Source organism: Zingiber officinale, chromosome 5B (genome assembly GCF_018446385.1).
Source record: "Zingiber officinale cultivar Zhangliang chromosome 5B, Zo_v1.1, whole genome shotgun sequence".
NCBI classification, from domain to species: Eukaryota; Viridiplantae; Streptophyta; class Magnoliopsida; order Zingiberales; family Zingiberaceae; genus Zingiber; species Zingiber officinale.
The window spans coordinates 129,446,411-129,466,728 of record NC_055995.1 but is presented as its reverse complement, the minus strand read 5'-3'; the positions used below and the strand labels follow the sequence as shown (position 1 = coordinate 129,466,728).

Below are 20,318 nucleotides of genomic sequence, written 5' to 3'. Positions count from 1 at the left end.
CTATCTAGACTTTATAATTGACTAACAGAAACAAAATTTAAAATAAGACCAGAAATATAATAAACATCAGTAAGAGATAAACAAGATGTAACAATTAAACCAATACTTACTAATGACATAAGAGTACTATCAGCTGTCACAATAGATATAGATAAACTTAGAGAAAATAATAAAAGATGATAAATTAGATGACATATAATGGGAGGCACCAGAGTCCAAAATCTACAAGAATGAAGATATACTTGAAATATTAGACGATGACAAATCTATATGAGAGGAAGCTGACATGGCAGAGGGTTGTGAAGGAACTGTTGAAACAATTTCAACATATACAGATTAGATTTTCATGAACCATCTGTACGACCAGGCATGATGACCGAACGAATAATGCTTAGAATAATCAAACTGTAAAAATACATATCTGTATAATATGTAAAAATTAGTGTCAGGACGACCCGTGGTCACACAAAAAATCCGAGGTAGAAAAGGATGTCGGCGTAGAAATCGGTATCATAGGGTGTCAACGCTGAAATCAATAGCAAAGGGCGTCCGTGCCGAAATCGGCAAAAAAGAGTGTCAGCGTCAAAATTAGCAGCATATGGCATCACACGATAATCGGTAGAAAAGAGCGTTAGTATCAAAATTAGCAACACAGGGCGTCGGCGTCGAAATTGATAGAAAAGAGTGTCGACGCTAAAATCGACAACACAAGGCGTCGACGCAGAAATCGGCTACAGTAATAGAAGATGGCAGTGACAACAGGAAGCAATAACAAGGGAAGATAGAAAAATTAGGTCAAAGAAAGAGAACCACTTTGATACCATGTAAAATTAAGAAAAAGAAAAAACTAACCATATTATTGAATCCAAAATTGATTCTTAGAAATATAGAATATAAAGTGTTATATAGTTAAGTTAAGAAACACTAAACCCTAAATATAAAAAGAGAAAAAGACCAAATTACCTTAAAAACTATAAATAAATAAATATATATAATCTTACAATAGAAAGGTCCAACGTGTCATGCATCTAGGGTCAAATATCATGCCTGGATGAGGGTCAAAGTCAAGTCAAGATAAGTCAAGATAAGTTAATGAAGGACAAACTCGCTCGGGTAATCCTTTGGGACCCCTATTGGAGGGTTCCATTTATCTTCAATCGGTTCTATCGACCGGACGCTCTCCGCCTCTCTCTGGTCGATTCTACTAATCGGACGCTCTCTGCCCCACCTCAGTCGGTCTCATCGGTCGGACGACCTCTATTTCTCCCAAATCATCCTCACTGATTAGACACACTTCGCCCCTCTTCGATAGGGTGCACCCCACTATCCCTATCCCTGATTGATCCCTCCGACTGGAGGAGCTCTATTATTCCCGGGTGGTAAGGTTGACCAGGGGCTCACCTCTTGTACCGACGGGGCATATTGCCTTGTCCATTTCCATTTAGCCTTAATAATCCAACATTCTCCTATTTAATAGACCCTCGATCTCCTGCTCAATTATCTTATAGCTCAAGGGCCTCAAGGCCAGCCCATCATGAAAAACGATACATGTACTAACATAACATGTGGATTGTTTGAGTATATGAAGGTTGTATCTTGATCTGTATGATGCTAGTAGATACGATATGACACTCCCCTTACTATAATATGATACACGTTCATGATTAATACATCATTAATATAAAGGAGAGAGATACATGATGGCAGTATTATAAAAAGGGTCCACAAAGGCAAACGAAGGTAGGTTTGCATATTTATTCTCCGTCGAAATTTACATGAGTATCGAAATGGTAACATCGGGGCACCCATGACTTTCATTCTAACCTCTTCTCTCCATTTTTTTCCTTCTCAGACATTCTCCAAGAGATCACTCCCCTCCGGTATTTAGCGACTCCGATCAACATGTTGATCGCTTTCATCTCATTGAAGGCTCACCCATCGAAGATCTCGAAGGCTCACCCATCAAAGATCTCGAAGTATGAATAAACATGCTTATTAATAATTCAATCTTTATTAATAAATAATAATTTTGTATTTTAGTGGCCAAAAGTCATATAGGTTGCCTGTAGGGATGTAAACGAGCCGAACCGAGTCGAACAGTATCAGGCTCGAGCTCGGCTCGTTTAAGTTATATTCGGGCTCGAGCTCGCGAGCCTCGGCTCGTTTTAGAATTATCAGGCTCGCGAACAGTTCGAGCTCGGCTCGTTATTAGTTCGATTATCAAAGTTAACGAGCCTAACTCGTTAAGCGAGCTCGGACTCGTTTTCGGGCTCGTTTAGAGTTCGTTTTTGACTCGTTTTAGAGCTCGTTTTTGGCTCATTTTAAGGCTCGTTTTAGAGCTCGTTTTTTGGGCTCGTTTTAGAGCTCGTTTTAAGGCTCGTTTTTTTGGCTCGCGAGCCTATAAACGAACATGTTCGCGAGCCGAGCCGAATATCCTTAAGCTCGAGCTCGGCTCGATAAGATAAACGAACGAACTCGAACGAGCTTTTTACCGAATCGAGCTCCGAATAGCTCGCGAACCGTTTGGTTCATTTACATCCCTAGTTGCCTGGGAATGCCAAACATAATTGTAGAGAGATAAATTCCTAAGAGCATCTTCAATATAAACTTTGTAAAAGGTTTGTAAAATTGAAAAATCTTATCAAAAAAGTTTTTATGATTATATAGCTGAGATTTGAGGTTTTTAATTCAAGAGTAAGTTTGAGTTTTTAAACCTGCTTTTTTTTCTTTAAAGTGAAATCAGTAATTAATGTTGATCATTTCTAAATAATTAAAAATAAATTATTTGATGTAACATTTAATTATAATATTTTATTTCATAAATAGTTAATAATAATTAAAGTGGTATTTTTTTTCTTTTGAATATAAATATATTTGAGATAAGTTAAAAAATATAGAAATGATTATAATTAAATTAAAATCATAAATTAATTAATTTATTAATTTAAAATTATAATTTTAATTAAATTAAAATCATAAATTTATTAATTATAAATTATAAATAAATTAAATCCAAATCATAAATTAATTAAAATATTAAATGAAAATTATATAAATATATTAAATGAAAAATTAATAAATAAAAATATATAATTTATAATGTAGGACATACAAAAAAGATTGTATGGAGATTTTTTCATTGCGGAGATAATAGTAGGGATTTATACTTATGATATGATCTGATGTGACATATTAAAAATTATTAAAAAAGTTAATTGAGAGATTTAATTATTAGAGATGTTTTAAAAAAAATTTATACTTATGATGTGATATATTAAAAATGTTAAAAAAATTTATTGAAAAATTTAATTTTTAATGCCCTAAATTAGGAATGACTTTACCTTTGAACTGTGATGATTGCATATAGGGGAGGTCATTCTGTATCTTGAACTTACGTTACACATGGAGAAAATTATATTTTTAGTCCTATAATTTGTATTTTTTTCAATTTTAGTCCTGTTATGAGTTAATTTACGTTCTTAGTCCTGTAACTTGTAATATTTTCCAATTTCAATCTTTTTTCCTCCAAAATTGAAATTTTTCAACGGAAAATGTCTAGTTTGTGGTTGGAATATAAAAAGCACATCGGTATAAAAAAATCAAAATCCCCAAATTCAATTTACAACTCATTATTTTCCGTTGAAAAATTTCAATTTTAGAAGAAAAAGGACTGAAATAGGAAAATATTACAAGTTAAAGGACTAAAAATGTAAATTGACTCATAACAGGACTAAAATTGAAAAAAGTATAAATTACAGGACTAAAAACATAATTTTCTCGTTACACATGTAATAGATGCTACGGAAAAGTTTAAATTTTGAATGAAAGAAGATATTGCTTTAAGATTAAGATTTTTGTAGTTTAATTTTGTAAATTAGAAGGGAAAAATATAATATTTTGAAATATAAGAGGTAAAATAAAAAACAAATATCCTAGACCCACTAATTACGTAATGTCATTGCAACCGAAATAGAAAATAAAAATAAAAAAAGCTAATTTCTATCTTATTATTATGATTATAGATATAATTTATAATAATAAATATAAAATAATATAAAATATGATATCAAACTGTTATTAAATATTATTTATAATAACCGTATTAGGATCATAATAAATTATGATGGGTAGCAGGCAATCCCCGCCTCGCAATCAGCGCTAGCATTTCTCCCTACCCACCACGCGCACCGGCAGGCCGCCCTTCATTTTCAACGTCAGCGTCACCATTTTCTCCGGCGGCGGCGCCTCCTTTTCCCTCACCACCGTCACCACGAACCTCTCCAGCACGCACGCCGCGATTGACTTCATCTGGATGTACGCCATATCCTTCCCCAGGCACATCCGCGGCCCCCCGTGGAACACTGGGTACTTGAAAGGGCTCTCCGGCCGGAACGACCCAGTCTCCGCCTCCAACCACCTTTCGGGTTTGAACTCATCGAAATCCGACCCCCATAGGGCCTCCATCCTCCCCATAGAATACGACGAGTAGGACACGAACCACCCCTTCTTCACCGCCGTCCCGTCCGGGAACACGTCGTCGTCCTGGCAGTGAAGCGAGTTGGAGGGCACCGGAGGGTACAACCGCATCGACTCCGTGATGGAGGCATGCAGGTAGTTCATCTCGCGGAGATCCTCGAAGCCGAACTCATCGTCGTCAGAGGAGTGGCGCCGCGCGCGGATGGACTTGATCTCGGCCAGGATCTTGGCCTCCACCTCCGGGTGCGAGGAAAGGAGCCAGAAGAACCAGGTGAGGGCGGAGGAGGTGGTGTCCTTCCCTGCGAGCATAAAGCTGACGACGATGTCTCGAAGGAAGTCTTCGGAGTGGTCCTCGTTGGCCACGAAGCGGGATAGCAAATCATCTGCTTTGAACAGAGAAGATGGCTTCGAAACAGAGTATGTCTGCTTCTCTTTCTTCTTCGCTCGAATAATTTTCACGGCGAACTCGTGCACGGTAGTAATCGCCTCTTTGAGACGCCGCTCTGAACCCACGCCGAACAGCTTCTTCACCATCCAGAATTTCGGCACGACGTATCGGAACCGGCCGGAGGTGATGTCGGAGGCGTCGTTGAAGGCGCTCGCAAAGCGGGAGGAGAAGGGGTCCTGCGCTGCGGTGGCGGTGTCGGGGGAGAGACAGGCGGGGTCTTGGTTGAAGGCGACCTTGCAGATGTTGTCGAACGCGAAGCGCTCCAGGAGATCCTGGAGGTCGAGGACAACGCCTTGTGCGGCGGCTTGGTTGAGGCGGGGTAGGAGGCGGGCGAGGAGCTCGTCGCGGACGACGCGTAGTACGAAGGAGCGGAGCGACTTAGTGTTGAACTCGAAGCTGGCAGTCTTACGCTGGAGGCGCCACGATTCGCCGTCGGAATTGAAGATGCCGTCGCCGAGGAAGTCATGGAGTAAGGAGGTGACGCGGGGTCCCTTGGGGTAGAGCTCGAAGCGGCCGCGGAGGATGTGCTCTACATGGACGGGGTTGGCTGTCATGAGGCCACGGACGCCGCCAGGGCGGCAGAGGACGAAGGAATTGGAGGGCGTAGCCGCGATGCACTCTGCGAACCAATCGAGAAGGCGGCGACGGTTCTTGACGAACTGGGGGAGGTGGCCGAGGAGAGGATACGGCTCGAGGCCGGGAGGGTACGCCGGGACGCCGTCGGGAGTGGAGCGACGGAAGATGAAGAAGAAGAAGTAGAGGATGGAGAGGGAGAAGAGGAAGAGGAGAATGGATTGGGATTGAGGCGGTAGGAATCGAAGCTCCATCAACGTTGCAGTGAACATGATCGTGAGCTTTGCTGCAATTAATCTCGCAAAGTGAATGAACGATCCAGGAGAAAGATGCTGGTGATAACGCAGAGGACCGACAGGCGTCGCCTTTAAAGAAATTGAAATCCATTTCTCAATATTTATTATATTATTGTTATTTATTAGAAAGGGAACTTGGACAAATAAGCGCTCTTTTTGTTTGCTTGTTAAAGATATCCCACTAATTTTCTTCTAGATTTACTGATTTTTGTTTTCTAAAAATGTCATTACTTTTTTTCTTATTTTTGAGAAAAATCAAGCATAGTTTATGGGAGAATATAAAAGTTTATACTTTATAAAAAATATTTTTGTTAGTTTTTCTATTTTTATAAAACTAAAAATAAAATAAGAAATTACACGGTCAAAAAACTCCTTGAATCAAACAAGGAAGGTTGCATATGAAGTTATGTCAGATTTGTGTTTGACTAAATGTTATATTCTTTTCTGTAGTTGGTCAGGATTTAGTTATGTTTGACTTGTTATCCGAGAATTGGCACGAGAAACTTGTTATCCAAGTAAAATAATCAGTTTTATTTGACCACAATTATTGACCTAGTGATTTAGGAGGGGAATAAAATACAGTACAGGAGTTATTAAGTACTCAGAGAAAGAAAAACTTGGGTCAAACATAACTATTGCCCTTTTAGGTATTGAAATTGAGCGGAGGGAGGAGAAAATTAAAAGGGCAAAAGTAAAAAAAAAAAAAACGTCTGTTTTGCCCTATCTTGATTTTTTTATATATAAAAAGGCGTCTCCCTAGTAAATTGATTCATTATGATTTTCATTATCATTTTTTCTATACCTTCATTATCATTATCATTTTTTTCTATAACTTCTATTTAAATCACTCGAACTGCAATCTTTTACTATTTATCCAGTGTCCTCGGGGCGTGATGCCGCAATATGACATCAAGATTGTTATCCGAATATCCATAATTAAAATTTTAATTATGACGTATTTGTAAAAAAAATTTCTTCAAATGAGGGATGTAATCAAAGGATGTTGGACTTCTGGGTTGATCATCGCGTACACTTCCTGATTTACCTTGATGATTGATAGAAAAATTCCATAGGAACGAACCGTTCACTCCAGAAATAATCAATGAAAGTAACTAAGATTTACCCAGCAATTAGGAGTTCTCCCTCCCATCACGCGCACCGGTAGACTACGCTTCATTTTGAGCGACAGCTTCACCATTTTCTACCGCGGCAACGCCTCCTTTTCCCTCGCCACTGTCACTACGAACCTCTCCAGCACGCATGCCGCGATTGACTTCATCTGGACGTACACCATCTCCTTCCCCAGGCACATATGCGGCCCCCCTGGAACATTGGGTACTTGAAAGGACTCTCCGGCCAGAACGTATCTGTCTCCGCCTCCAACGACCTTTCCAGCTTGAACTCATCGAAATTCGACCCCCATAGGGCCTCCATCCGACCCATCGAGTACGATGCGTAGGACACGAACCACCCCTTCTTCACCGTCGTCCCGTTCGGGAGCACGTCGTCGGCCAGGCAGTGAAGTGAGTTGAAGGGCACTGGAGCGTACAACTGCATCGACTCCGTGATGGAGGCATGCAGGTAGTTCATCTCGCGGAGATCCTCGAAGCCGAACGCATCGTCGTCAAAGGAGTGGCGCCGCGCGTGGATGGACTTGATCTCGGCCAGGATCTTGGCCTCCATCTTGGGGTGCGAGGAAAGGAGCCAGAAGAACCAGGTGAGGGCGGAGGAGGTGGTGTCCTTCCCTGCGAGCATAAAGCTGACGACGATGTCTCGAAGGAAGTCTTCGGAGTGGTCCTCGTGGCCACAAAGCGGGATAGCAAATCATCTGCTTTGAATAAAGAAGATGGCTTCGAAACAGAGTATGTCTGCTTCTCTTTCTTCTTCGCTCGGATAATTTTCATGGCGAACTCGTGCATGGTAGTAATCATCTCTTTGAGACGCCGCTCTAAACCCACGCCGAACAGCTTCTTCGACATATCAGAACCGACTGGAGCTTGTCGGATGCGTCGTCGAAGGCGCACGCAAAGCGGGAGGAGAAGGGGTCCTGCGCAGCGGCTGCGATGTCGGGGGAGAGACAAGCAGGGTCTTGGTTGAAGGAGACCTTGCAGATGTTGTCGAATGAGAAGTGCTCTAGGAGATCCTGGAGGCCGAGGACAATGCCTTGTGTGGCGGCTTGGTTGCGGCGGGGTAGGAGACGGGCGAGAAGCTCGTCGTGGACGATGCGGAGGACGAAGGAGCTGAGTGATTTGGTGTTAAACTCGAAGCTGGTAGTCTTGTGTTGGAGGCGCCACGCTTCTCCGTTGGAATTGAAGATGCCGTCGCCGAGGAAGCCATGGAGTAAAGAGATGAAGCGGGGTCCTTTGGGGTAGAGCTCGAAGTGGTCGCAGAGGATGTGCTCTACATGGACGGGGTTGGCCGTCATGTGGTCGCGGACGCTCTTTGGGCGACAGAGGACGAAGGAATTATTGACGATAAAATTTACATGTGTTATTAGTGATAACCTATGGTATATATAATTATCATTACAAATAAAAATAAAAAAAAATATAAATTATGAAAATAATAAGTATTTCCTAATAATAATTATTCTCTAATAATTAGAAAATAAATAACTATTTTCTAATAATAATTATTCCCTAATAATTAGAAAATAAATAAGTATTTACTTATAATAATTATTTCTTAATACACCCTCTCAAGATAGTATCCCAGAAATGACACCAATCTTACTGCAATAGCAAACAACCGAGATCGAAAAAGCGATTTTGTAAGTGCATCAGCCAACTGATCGTCAGCGTGAATATGAGTAACTCGTAGTTCGGAGGTTTGCACCAGATCACGAACAAAATAATAGTCAATAGCCAGATGCTCCATCCGAGAGTGAAAAACATGATAAACTGAAAGATATGTGACACCCAAATTATAAGTAAAAAGCACAACAAGTGTGGTAACCGAAAGAAGCAAATATGTCAAAAGTGACTTAATCCATTAGATCTCAGTTGCTACAGAGGCAATGACACGATATTCAGCTTCAGTCGAAGAGCATGCAATCGTGCGTTGTTTGGTATATTTCTAGGAAACAGATTAGCACCTAGAAAAATAATAAATGCACCCGTAGAATACCGATCATCTGGATCTCCTACTCAATCTGTATCGAAGAACCCATGAAGAATAAAAGGTGTATCCGTAAGAAGACGAATGCCAAGATCCCTAGTACTATTGAGATACCGAAGTAGATGCTTCACAGCACCCCAATGCGTCTCTAAAGGAGCATGCATAAACTATGAAAGTTTATTGACCGTAAAGGAAATATCAGGATGAGTCATACAGAGATGTTGTAAGCCTCCAACTACTTGTCGGAACTTAGTCGTATCAAAAGATGAAGACTCATCATGCAAAGTAAGACGAGAACCAGCAGCAATAGGAGTGGAGACCGGCTTGGAATCAAGCATATTGTGTTTAGAGAGAAGATCAGTGACATACTTTTGATGAGATAAGAGAAGACCATTTGAGGTTGGGCGAATTTCAATACCACGTAAGAGGGAAAGAGCCCCAAGATTCTTAATCGTAAATTTTGCATGAAGTTTACATACTATGATGTCAACAGAAGAAGCATCACTCCCTATAATAGCATTGAGGAGAAGTTGATCCTGGCAGAGCTAGATAATATTATCAGGATTTGCATGAGGGAGCGTGACATCTGTAGGCGTTATTTGCGCAGGGGGCAGGGATGTGAGCCATCAACAAAACCTAGTAAGTCATATCCAAATAGAAAAGACATGAACTGCAAGCGCCAGGCAAAATAATTAGAGGTGGTGAGTTTCAACGGTGCCTTAGCATCGACGTTGAGAACCACAATAGAGGCAGGAGAATCATGAGTATTTGTGAGAGATAGTCGCGGATGATGTCGTCGGTGGCAGCCATTATAGAAGGTGGTTGGAGCCGGCGGTTGATGTCGTCGACGACAACCATTGTAGAAGGCGGCTGGTAGGTATTGTGGAGAAAAGAAAGAAAGAAAGAGAAGAAAAAAAAGGTTGCTGTTAAGCTTAGAGCTCTGATATCATATTAACGATAGAATTTACACATATTATTAATGATAGCATATGATATATAAAAATACCATTACAAGTGAAAATAGAAAAATACATAAATTAGAAAAACAATAAGTATTTCCTAATAATAATTATTCTCTAATAACTAGGAAACAAATAACTATTTTTTAATAATAATTATTCCTAATAATTAGAAAATAAATAAGTATTTACTTATAATAATTATTTCCTAATACACCCTCTTAAGATAGTTTCCCAGAAATGACATCAATCTTACTGCAAATAGCAAACAACCGAGGTCGAGAAAGCGATTTTGTAAGTGCATCAGCCAACTGATCATCAGCATGAATATGAGTAACTCGTAGTTCGGAGGTCTGCACCAGATCACGAACAAAATGATAGTTAATAGCCAGATGCTTCATCCAAGAGTGAAAAACAGAATAAACTGAAAGATACGTGACACCCAAATTATCAGTAAAAAACACAACAGGCGTGGTAACCGGAAGAAGTAGATCTGTCAAAAGTGACTTAATCCATTAGATCTCAGTTGTTGTAGAGGCAAAGACACGATATTCAGCCTCAGTCGAAGAGCATGCAATCGTGCGTTGTTTGGTATATTTATAGGAAACAGATTAGCACCTAGAAAAATAATTAATGCACCCATAGAACACCGATCATCTGGATCTCCTACCCAATCTGCATCGGAAAAACCATGAAGAGTAAAAGGTGTATCCGTAAGAAGACGAATGCCAAGATTCCTAGTACTATTGAGATACCGAAGTAGACGCTTCACAGCACCCCAATGCGTCTTTGAAGGAGCATGCATAAACTGTGAAAGTTTATTGACCGCAAAGGAAATATCAAGACGAGTCACACGGAGATATTGTAAGCCTCCAACTATTTGTCGGAACTTAGTCGTATCAAAAGATTAAGACCCATCATGCAAAGTAAGACGAGAGCCAACAGCAATAGGAGTGGAGACCGGCTTGGAATCAAGCATATTGTATTTGGAGAGAAAATCAGTGACATACTTTTGCTAGGATAACAGAAGACCATTTGAGGTTGAGCGAATTTCAATATCGTATAAGAGGGAAAGAGCCCCAAGATCCGTAATCGTAAATTTTTCATGCATACTATGACGTCAACAGAAGAAGCATCACTCCCTATAATAGCGTTGAGGAGAAGTTGATCCTGGCAGAGCTAGATAATATTATCATGATTCGCTTGAGGGAACGTGACATCTGTAGGCGTTATCTGCGCAGGGGGGCAGGGATGTGAGCCATCAACAAACCTAGTAAGTCATATCCAAATAGAAGAGACATGAACTGCAAGCGCTAGGCAAAATAATTAGAGGTGGTGAGTTTCAACGGTGCCTTAGCATCGACGTTGAGAACCACAAGAGAGGTAGGAGAATCAGGAGTATTTGTGAGAGATAGTCGGCGGGTGATGTCGTCGGAGGCAGCCATTATAGAAGGCGGTTGGAGCCGGTGGTTGATGTCGTCGGCGACAACCATTGTAGAAGGCGACTGGTAGGTATTGTGGAGAGAAGAAAAAAAGAAAGAGAAGAAAAAAAGGTTGCTGTTAAGCTTAGAGCTCTGATATCATATTGACGATAAAATTCACACATATTATTAATAATAGCATATGATATATATAAATACCATTACAAGTGAAAATAGAAAAATACATAAATTAGGAAAATAATAAGTATTTCTTAATAATAATTATTTTTCTCTAATAACTAGAAAATAAATAACTATTTTCTAATAATAATTATTTCATAATAATTAGGAAATAAATAACTATTTACTTATAATAATTATTTTCTAATAGGAATTGGAGAGCCTAGCCGAGAGACGATGACGATTCTTGACGAACTGTGAGAGGTGGCCGAGGAGAGGGTACAGCTCGAAGCCGGGAGGGTACGCTGGGACATCGTCGGAAGTGGACTGATGGAAGACGAAGAAGAAGCATAGAGGATGGAGAGGGAGAAGAGGAAGAGGGGAAGCAGTCGAAGCTCCATCCAAGTGGCAGTGAGCATCTTTGCTGCTATTAAACTCACAAAGTGAATGAATGCCCATTTTCTCAAAATTTATTATATTATTGTTATTTATTTTTTATTATTATTATTTGGTTTAGGAATAGAACTTGGGCAAAGAAGCACTAATTTTGTTTGCATAGGTGAGCAAAAAATAATAAGCTATGGGAGTTTGGGGCATCCAATGAAGTGAAGGCTTGAAATGAGGTTAACTCAAGAATGAGGATAGTCCACGTGAGGTTGAAGACTTAGAGGTATGGAAGCTATGAAAGATTATGAGAGTAAAGTTATTTCATAATGAGTGTAAAGTTATCTTGATTGATTTTTATTTTTGAGCAATATCGTCCGGGATGATGTATTTAGTTAAGTATAAACAAACTACCTAGTGACTTATATAAAGCAGTTAAACAAGGGACAACACGTTCTGAGTAGTAGTATAAACTCATTCAACCCTAAGACTTCATGGTGGGCTTATAGGAATGTAAAGCTAATTAGTGAAGGGAGTTTAGATTTTCTGGTTCATAATTCCTGATTTTTTTTCTGATCATTTTCATCATTTGCATGTCGGATTACGATCGGAATCTAATTAAAATTAACTGTGATCTCCTCTGGATTCATCTTCTCATCTAAGTTATAGTTTGGATCGAGTCAGACGGTCAGAGGCCGTCGTCGGTGGACGGGCCTCCCACTAGTCAGCGCCATATAGTCTGTCCAACTGCTCGCGGCCTTTGGTCGCCTGACTCGACCTAAACTATAACCTACGTGGGAAGTTGAACCCAGGAGAAATCATAGTTAATTTTATCGGATTTCGACCGTTATCCGATGTGCAAATGATGGAAGGGGCCAGGAGGAGACCAAAGATTGCGGATCAGAAAATTTAGAGGAATGATTAAGATTTAATTAACTGGATGGTATTATTTAATTAACTAATCATAGACTAAATGCAAGGTTCAATGAACATAATGGTTTTTTTTTAATAATCCAATAGCTAATTCTTACTATTAGATTAATCCCCGAGCCCAGTCCCACTTTGTTCTACTTGAGCAATAGTCAAGTAGAACTTAAATGTTCAATCAAATTCAATTAAAGACATGAGCAATCAATTGGATCAGATGTCATCGAGTTAGAACAAAAAGTAAAACTGCATCTCAACGGCCATTTCAGATTGACCCCATACTTAGTAAATTATGAGAGATATTTACTCTAATATAAGTATATAACGGCTCTTTCCGTAAGAGTAGGAAAGGTGGAGGTGGACAGTTGTTAATTGTTAATTGTTAATTGTTAATATAGTCGTTGGTTGCTTACGATCATGGCTAGTGGAGGTGGACAAAACGTGGCCATTAAAATAATATCTATATAAAATTAGAGAGTTAAGAGTAGGAAAGGTGGACTAGCTCAGATTTGAAGTTAATTGTTAATATAGCCGTTGGTTGCTTACGATCATGGCTAATAGAGGTGGACAGAATGTGGGCATTAAAATGATATCTATATAAAAATTTGAGAGTTATTGAGTAGTTAAGGGTGTATAAGAATATTCTATGTGCTTTATTGACCAAGTGCTCAAGTGCCAAACAAAAATCTTCAAAGGTCTTATAATCCAAGTTGAAAACTTCAACATAGAACTCCTTGATAATTTCTCCTTGAGCTTTGCATTTCATTTCTATTTGAGAGGATATCTTTATTGTAAACATTCCAAAGTTTGGGTTGATCCTTGGCCTCTTGTGATGGAGAAATTTTAGTGAGTTGATCGGAAATGACTGATTGGATGGGCAATTTGTTGTGAAATATAAGCAAAGTTCGTAAAACGAATTACATCATGTCTTACTATTGCATTTATCTTATGATTATCTTTATTGCATTGATACTTATAATGAAGAAGCAGAGGCACATGAGCGAGCACCCTCGAACAACAAACACACTTAAATAAAATTCTCTTGCTTAAAAAAAATCAAATTCTAATTAATTTCTAATAGATATTATGTAAAATAATTTATTTGATAATTCTAAGAAAAAAATTAAACCAATTCAAAGTATAATATACAAAAAAAAATAATTTAAACATGATTTTCGAACCCAATATAAGTTCTTCCAACTATATTTATCAAAAATTTCTTAGAAATTAATTGTCTATCTACTTTTGTAATTTAATTCTTATGGTATCTAAAATACTTGTTAATCCTTCGATGATCTTTGAAATTTCATGGAATATTCGAATATGCATAGTCATTTTTCAATTTATCTATTTGTGCTATTAATTTTTTATTTTTTATTTTTTATTTTTTATTTTTAAATTATCAAAATCCTCTAGTCTGCATGCATCTGTTAAAGTCAATTTTAATTTTACATTTTCTTTTTCTAAATTAACTATATTTTTAGAAGGCATTTTGATAAACTTAAATAGTTCTTTAAGAGATCAGGAACGTACCTTACTTACCATTATTTCGTTGTTCGATGTTCCCCCTTCATCGTTGTTTTTTTTCGAAGTCTCTCCCCCTTCATCTATGCACATCTCGGATGAGCTTTCTTTGTCTTCAGGTAGATATTCAGCTATGAAAGTTGTTTCGGTAATTTCCTCTCCTCGGTCTCGGATTCTTTTGACGATGACTCGGTGTCTATCAAGGAGTTGGATTTAACTTCTTTTGGTTCTTTGTAGAGTTTTAAGAACTTTTCCCAAAGTTCTTTTGCACTCTTATATTTATCGATTTTGTTGAGAGCTTGGACAGGCAGAACGCTCAGAAGGTGGAACTCTGCCTTACCATTTGCTATGAAATTGTTGCACTGATTTTCAGTCCATCGATGCTCCTCAAGGTCTTTTCCTTCTTCTCTTTTGGGCATATCAAAACCATACTTGATAGTTAGTAAAATATTGAAATTGGTTTTAAAATATACCTCCATTCGATGTCTCCAAAACGTGAACTCCCCCTCGAATACTAATGGATAGATACTTGCACCGACCATTTCTTGTGCTTTAGTGGGCTGTTAGTCCTTTTGAAATGACCTTTCTCTGATACCACTTGTTGGACCCTTAGAGGCCGACAAGAGAGGGTGAATTGCTCTGCACAATTTAAAACAAGAATACCTTTCTTGATCTTTATGACTTGATTAAAATAAACAGACACTTGTACAAAAATAAACTAATTACAAGAAAAAAAGAGGCACAGAGATTTTACTTGGTTTGTAATTAGGAGATTGCTAATCTAAGATATTGAAAGCCCAGTATAAATCTCCTTCAGGCGAAGAATCCTCTTACAGTAGTTAAAGCACTCACACAATAGTAGAATAAACAAGGAAATCAATTACAAGTGTTGTTTTTGAACTACTGAGATCAAGGCTGTATTTATAGAGTTGATCCGGGCTCTTGGGCGTGGATAAACTTTTATCCTTGTTACAACGGATCGTGACAGCTAGCATTTTCGATAACTTTTCTGGTTCGGGAGACTGGACCATGTTAAACTTGATCCACACTGAGGGCGCCCTCGACACCTGAACGGGTCCGGGCGCCTAGACCAGAGTCAACTATGAGTTGACTTTTTGTTCAAGTCTTCTGCTCCGGCTCCGCTCGTTTGGGTGCTTTCGTCCATCCAGAATAGGGCTCATTCAAACCCATTTTCCGACCTTCTCGAGCAACCTTCCACTCAGTCTTCTCGTCCCTCGGAAACGCCGCGCACTTCCTTCTCATCCGCCAACGTGCTCCACTTGCTTGGGTGATTTCGGCCATCTGAGATAGAGCTCACCCAAATCCATTTTCCGGCCTTCTCGAGCAACCTTCCGCTTCAGCTTCTCATCCCTAGGAAACGTTGCGCGCTTCCTTCTTATCCGCCAGCGTACTCTTCCGCAATGCCTTATCCCTCGGACACACCGAGCCCGTCGGCTCTCTCCAGTGTCGTCCTTCTCACTAGCTGCGTCTTTCGCTCGACTTCCTGTGCTCATAAGTTCCTGCACACTTAGACACAAGGCATTAAAAGATAACATGACCTAACTTAACTTGCTTGATCACATCAAAACTACCACGGGATACTTACATATTCAAAATACATTATCGTGGTGCATGTTATTTTCATAGATGAGACACGTAAAGGAGTAAATGATAAAATAGAATCTTGGTAGAAAATATTAGAGGGGAAATCTTTTAGGTTTAGTAGAGTAAAGACAAAATATATAAAATTTAATTTTACATATATTAGACGTAATGAGATAATTATTAAGATAGGAGATGACGAGTTATCTGGAACTAAGAGCGTTAAGTATTTATGATCATTTTTATAAAACGATGGAGAGATTGAGATAGATGTCTTATATAAAATAGAAGCAGGATGGTTGAAATGAAGAAGGATGTCGAATGTTTTATGTGATCGTAAGTACCTCTAAAACTTAAATGGAAGTTCCATAAAATAGTGGTTAAACTTGCTATGTTATGTAGTGTTGTATGTTGTGCTATGACTCAAACACATAAGTAGAAAATGAGAGTTGCAAAGATAAGGATATTTAGGTATATATGTGGGCATATAAGGATTAACAGAATAAGATATAAGAGCATTAGAGAGAAAAATCAGAGTTGCATATATTGAGAAAAAATTCCGAGAGATACATTTAAAATGATATGGACATGTACTTGGATGACTAATAAATACTTCGATTAGGCGATGTAAAACTATGACAAATACACACATCAAATGAAGAAAAGGAGAACAAAAAAAGACTTTGTTAGTAATAATAAAACAAGATAAAATTTATTTAAGTATAGATGATGATATAGTAGAGGATATAATCTAATAGTGTAGAATGATTCATATAGCCGATTCCATCTAGTAGGGTAAGATTTGATTATGATTGTTATTATAGTATCAATAAATATATTGATTAAATATCGAAATCCAACTGGAGGTTTATCAATCTTGATTATAAGTCAATTGTACCAATATTAAGAATAATGATGACTTCATGCAACCCAAGAGATTACGATGGAGTCGCGAACGTAGGCATGTGGGACTCATTTCATACTACCCAAATTATGAATTTTTCAAGTTACGATGATGATGGTAAAAAAAAAGAAAAGATTAATCAGGTCAGGTAATACTGAATCTGGAGCGATTGGATCAACCGTTAGGGTAAATCGGAAAGTATTCGTGGCAAACAACCTAAATTCTAGCATCCCTTAGTTGCAAGTCTCACTTATTGAAAAAATTCTACAAATACATCGTAATTGAGAGTTGGATATTTGGATGATAATTGGATGTTCTTCTATTGCACTATAGTCCTGGGGTTGATGATGATGATAAAGAGAAGGTTATGATAGTGACTTTAATTTTCCTGGCAACATGTTTATTTATTTATTTATTACCTTGGGGATTTGATGCGATGATAAATGGATGAATTTTCCATACAATATGAGTTCGATTTTTATGTAGCGCAAATAAATATCGAAGACGCTCGAACTACTCAAGATGTTGGGTCGTCTTCTGTGGTCCATCTATTATTCTCAAATTTATTGGATAACAAGTGGAAAAAATTTATATTGTTGGATGTGTCACATCAACATCAATTAAAGATATAAATACCTAGACAGATGACTTTCTTATTTCTTATATTTATTTATTAACAATAATTTAATCTTGATTAATAAATAATTCTCAATCTTGAACATACCTTACCTATGTAGCAGGTGCTACCGAAAATTTTAAAATTGGTATGAAAGAAGATACTGTCTTATCATAGAGATTTTTGTAGTTTAATTTTGTTAGTTATAAGGGGAGAATATAATATTTTGAAATATAAGAGGTAAAATAAAAAATATCCCAGACACACTAATCACATAATGTAATTGCAATAGAAATAGAAAATAAAAATAAAAAAATATTGATTTCTATCTTATTATTATGATTATAGATATTATTTATAATAATAAATATAAAAATAATATAAATTATGATATTAAAATGTTATTGAGCATTAAATATTATTTATAATAATCATTTTTCGATCATAATAAATTATGATTAGTAGCAATCAGGAGTTGTCCCTCCCCATCACGCGTACCGGTTGGCCGCCTTTCATTTTCAGCGTCAGCGTCGCCATTTTCTCCGGCGGCGGCGCCTCCTTTTCCCTCGCCACCGTCACTACGAACCTCTCCAGCACGCACGCCGCGATTGACTTCATCTGGATGTACGCCATCTCCTTCCCGAGGCACATCCGCGGCCCCCCGTGGAACACTGGGTACTTGAAAGGGCTTTCCGGCCGGAACGCACCCGTCTCCGCCTCCAACCACCTTTCGGGCTTGAACTCATCGAAATCCGACCCCCATAGGGCCTCCATCCGCCCCATCGAGTACGATGTGTAGGACACGAACCACCCCTTCTTCACCGCCGTCCCGTCCGGGAACACGTCGTCGGCCAGGCAGTGAAGCGAGTTGAAGGGCACCGGAGGGTACAACCGCATCGACTCCGTGATGGAGGCATGCAGGTAATTCATCTCGCGGAGATCCTCGAAGCCGAACTCATCGTCGTCAAACGAGTGGCGCCGCGCGCGGATGGACTTGATCTCGGCCAGGATTTTGGCCTCCACCTCGGGGTGCGAGGAAAGGAGCCAGAAAAACCAGGTGAGGGCGGAGGAGGTGGTGTCCTTCCCTGCGAGCATAAAGCTGACGACGATGTCTCGAAGGAAGTCTTCGGAGTGGTCCTCGTTGGCCACGAAGCGGGATAGCAAATCATCTGCTTTGAACAGAGAAGATGGCTTCGAAACAGAGTATGTCTGCTTCTCTTTCTTCTTCGCTCGGATAATTTTCACGGCGAACTCGTGCACGGTAGTAATCGCCTCTTTGAGACGCCGCTCTGAACCCACGCCGAACAGCTTCTTCACCATCCAGAATTTCGGCACGGCGTATCGGAACCGGCCGGAGCTGATGTCGGATGCGTCGTTGAAGGCGCACGCAAAGCGGAAGGAGAAGGGGTCCTGCGCTGCGGCGGCGGTGTCGGGGGAGAGACAGGCGGGGTCTTGGTTGAAGGCGACCTTGCAGATGTTGTCGAACGCGAAGCGCTCCAGGAGATCCTGGAGGTCGAGGACAACGCCTTGTGCGGCGGCTTGGTTGAGGCGGGGTAGGAGGCGGGCGAGAAGCTCGTCGTGGACGACGCGGAGGACGAAGGAGCGGAGCGATTTGGTGTTAAACTCGAAGCTGGCAGTCTTGCGCTGGAGGCGCCACACTTCTCCGTCGGAATTGAAGATGCCGTTGCCGAGGAAGTCATGGAGTAAGGAGATGAAGCGGGGTCCTTTGGGGTAGAGCTCGAAGCGGCCGCGGAGGATGTGCTCTACATGGACGGGGTTGGCCGTCATGAGGCCGCGGACGCCGCCAGGGCGGCAGAGGACGAAGGAATTGGAGGGCGTAGCCGCGATGCACTCGGTGACCCAATCGGGAAGACGGTGACGGTTCTTGACGAACTGCGGGAGGTGGCCGAGGAGAGGGTACGGCTCGAAGCCGGGAGGGTACGCCGATACGTCGTCGGAAGTGGAGCGACGGAAGAAGAAGAAGAAGAAGTAGAGGATGGAGAGGGATAAGAGGAAGAGGGAAAGGAGTGGAAGCTCCATCCAAGTGGCAGTGAGCATCTTTGCTGCAATTAATCTCACAAAGTGAATGAACGATCCAGTGGCAATTTAGCGAGGCAAAAGTGATAAGGCAGAGCCGCCCTGGGGACCACGCGTCGCCTTTATAGAAATTGATCTCCATTTTCTCAAAATTTATTATATTATTGTTATTTATTTATTTATTTATTTATTATTTGACTTAGGAATAGAACTGGGACAAATAAACACTAATTTTGTTTGCATAGGTGAGCAAAATATAATAGCATAATGAGTGTAAAGTTAATTATAGGAATATACTAATAATGGAAATGTGATGAAAAAATATTTTATGGATATTTATGTATATCTTATTATTATCTTAATATGGATAAATATAATTATCACCTAAATTAATTTATATTGACAATTCTAAATATTTTAAATTTTTATAGAAGGACAATAAAATATATGATTAATGATAATTTATAAAATATTTTAAATTATCATTTTAACTAATTTATAATGATATTATTAAATGTCAATTATAATATTTTATAAAGACATTAAATATTATTATTGATATTTATTCAGAATACAAAAATATTCATCATATAATAGAAAATATGACACATCATCACAATTCACCCACTATACAAAATAGAAAAATTTGACATCCAAAATATCCAATTCATTCACCCCATCATCACAATTCATCCCATTATTACAAAAGTACAAATAAATATTAATGTAAAAGTATTGAATCCAATACTAACAAAATACTAACAAAACATTGAGTTTTAGAACTAACAAAGTCTTATAAAATAAAAACTCAACTATTTACTATCAACTATCTTCAATCATCATATTATAAGCAA

General features: G+C 39.2%; 2 protein-coding genes across 2 annotated transcripts; both read right to left on the bottom strand.

Annotated features, from left to right (window-relative positions):
* Positions 1–3,786: 3,786 nt before the first annotated feature.
* On the bottom strand, positions 3,787–8,218 carry LOC121987048 (cytochrome P450 94B3-like). Its single transcript, XM_042540954.1, has 3 exons — positions 7,781–8,218; positions 7,083–7,590; positions 3,787–5,783 (listed from the first exon to the last, which is right to left on the bottom strand). Exons 1-3 carry the CDS (start codon positions 8,216–8,218, stop codon positions 4,159–4,161), a joined length of 2,571 nt encoding a protein of 856 aa, XP_042396888.1. The 3' UTR covers positions 3,787–4,158.
* A 9,573-nt stretch (positions 8,219–17,791) lies between these two features.
* LOC121985979 (cytochrome P450 94A1-like) lies at positions 17,792–19,538 on the bottom strand. The gene has a single exon (XM_042539729.1). The coding sequence runs from the start codon at positions 19,483–19,485 to the stop codon at positions 17,896–17,898; it is 1,590 nt and encodes a 529-aa protein (XP_042395663.1). The 5' UTR covers positions 19,486–19,538; the 3' UTR covers positions 17,792–17,895.
* Between the last annotated feature and the right edge of the window lie 780 nt (positions 19,539–20,318).

Coding starts and splice junctions, on each gene's coding strand:
- LOC121985979 (XM_042539729.1), bottom strand. CDS start 19,485: ATGCTCACTGCCACTTGGATGGAGCTTCCACTCCTTTCCCTCTTCCTC.
- LOC121987048 (XM_042540954.1), bottom strand. CDS start 8,218: ATGACGGCCAACCCCGTCCATGTAGAGCACATCCTCTGCGACCACTTC. Junction 7,591..7,780: donor CATCCGACAAGCTCCAGTCG/GTTCTGATATGT, acceptor TGTGGCCACGAG/GACCACTCCGAAGACTTCCT. Junction 5,784..7,082: donor TGCCTGGGGAAGGAGATGGT/GTACGTCCAGAT, acceptor GATTAATTGCAG/CAAAGCTCACGATCATGTTC.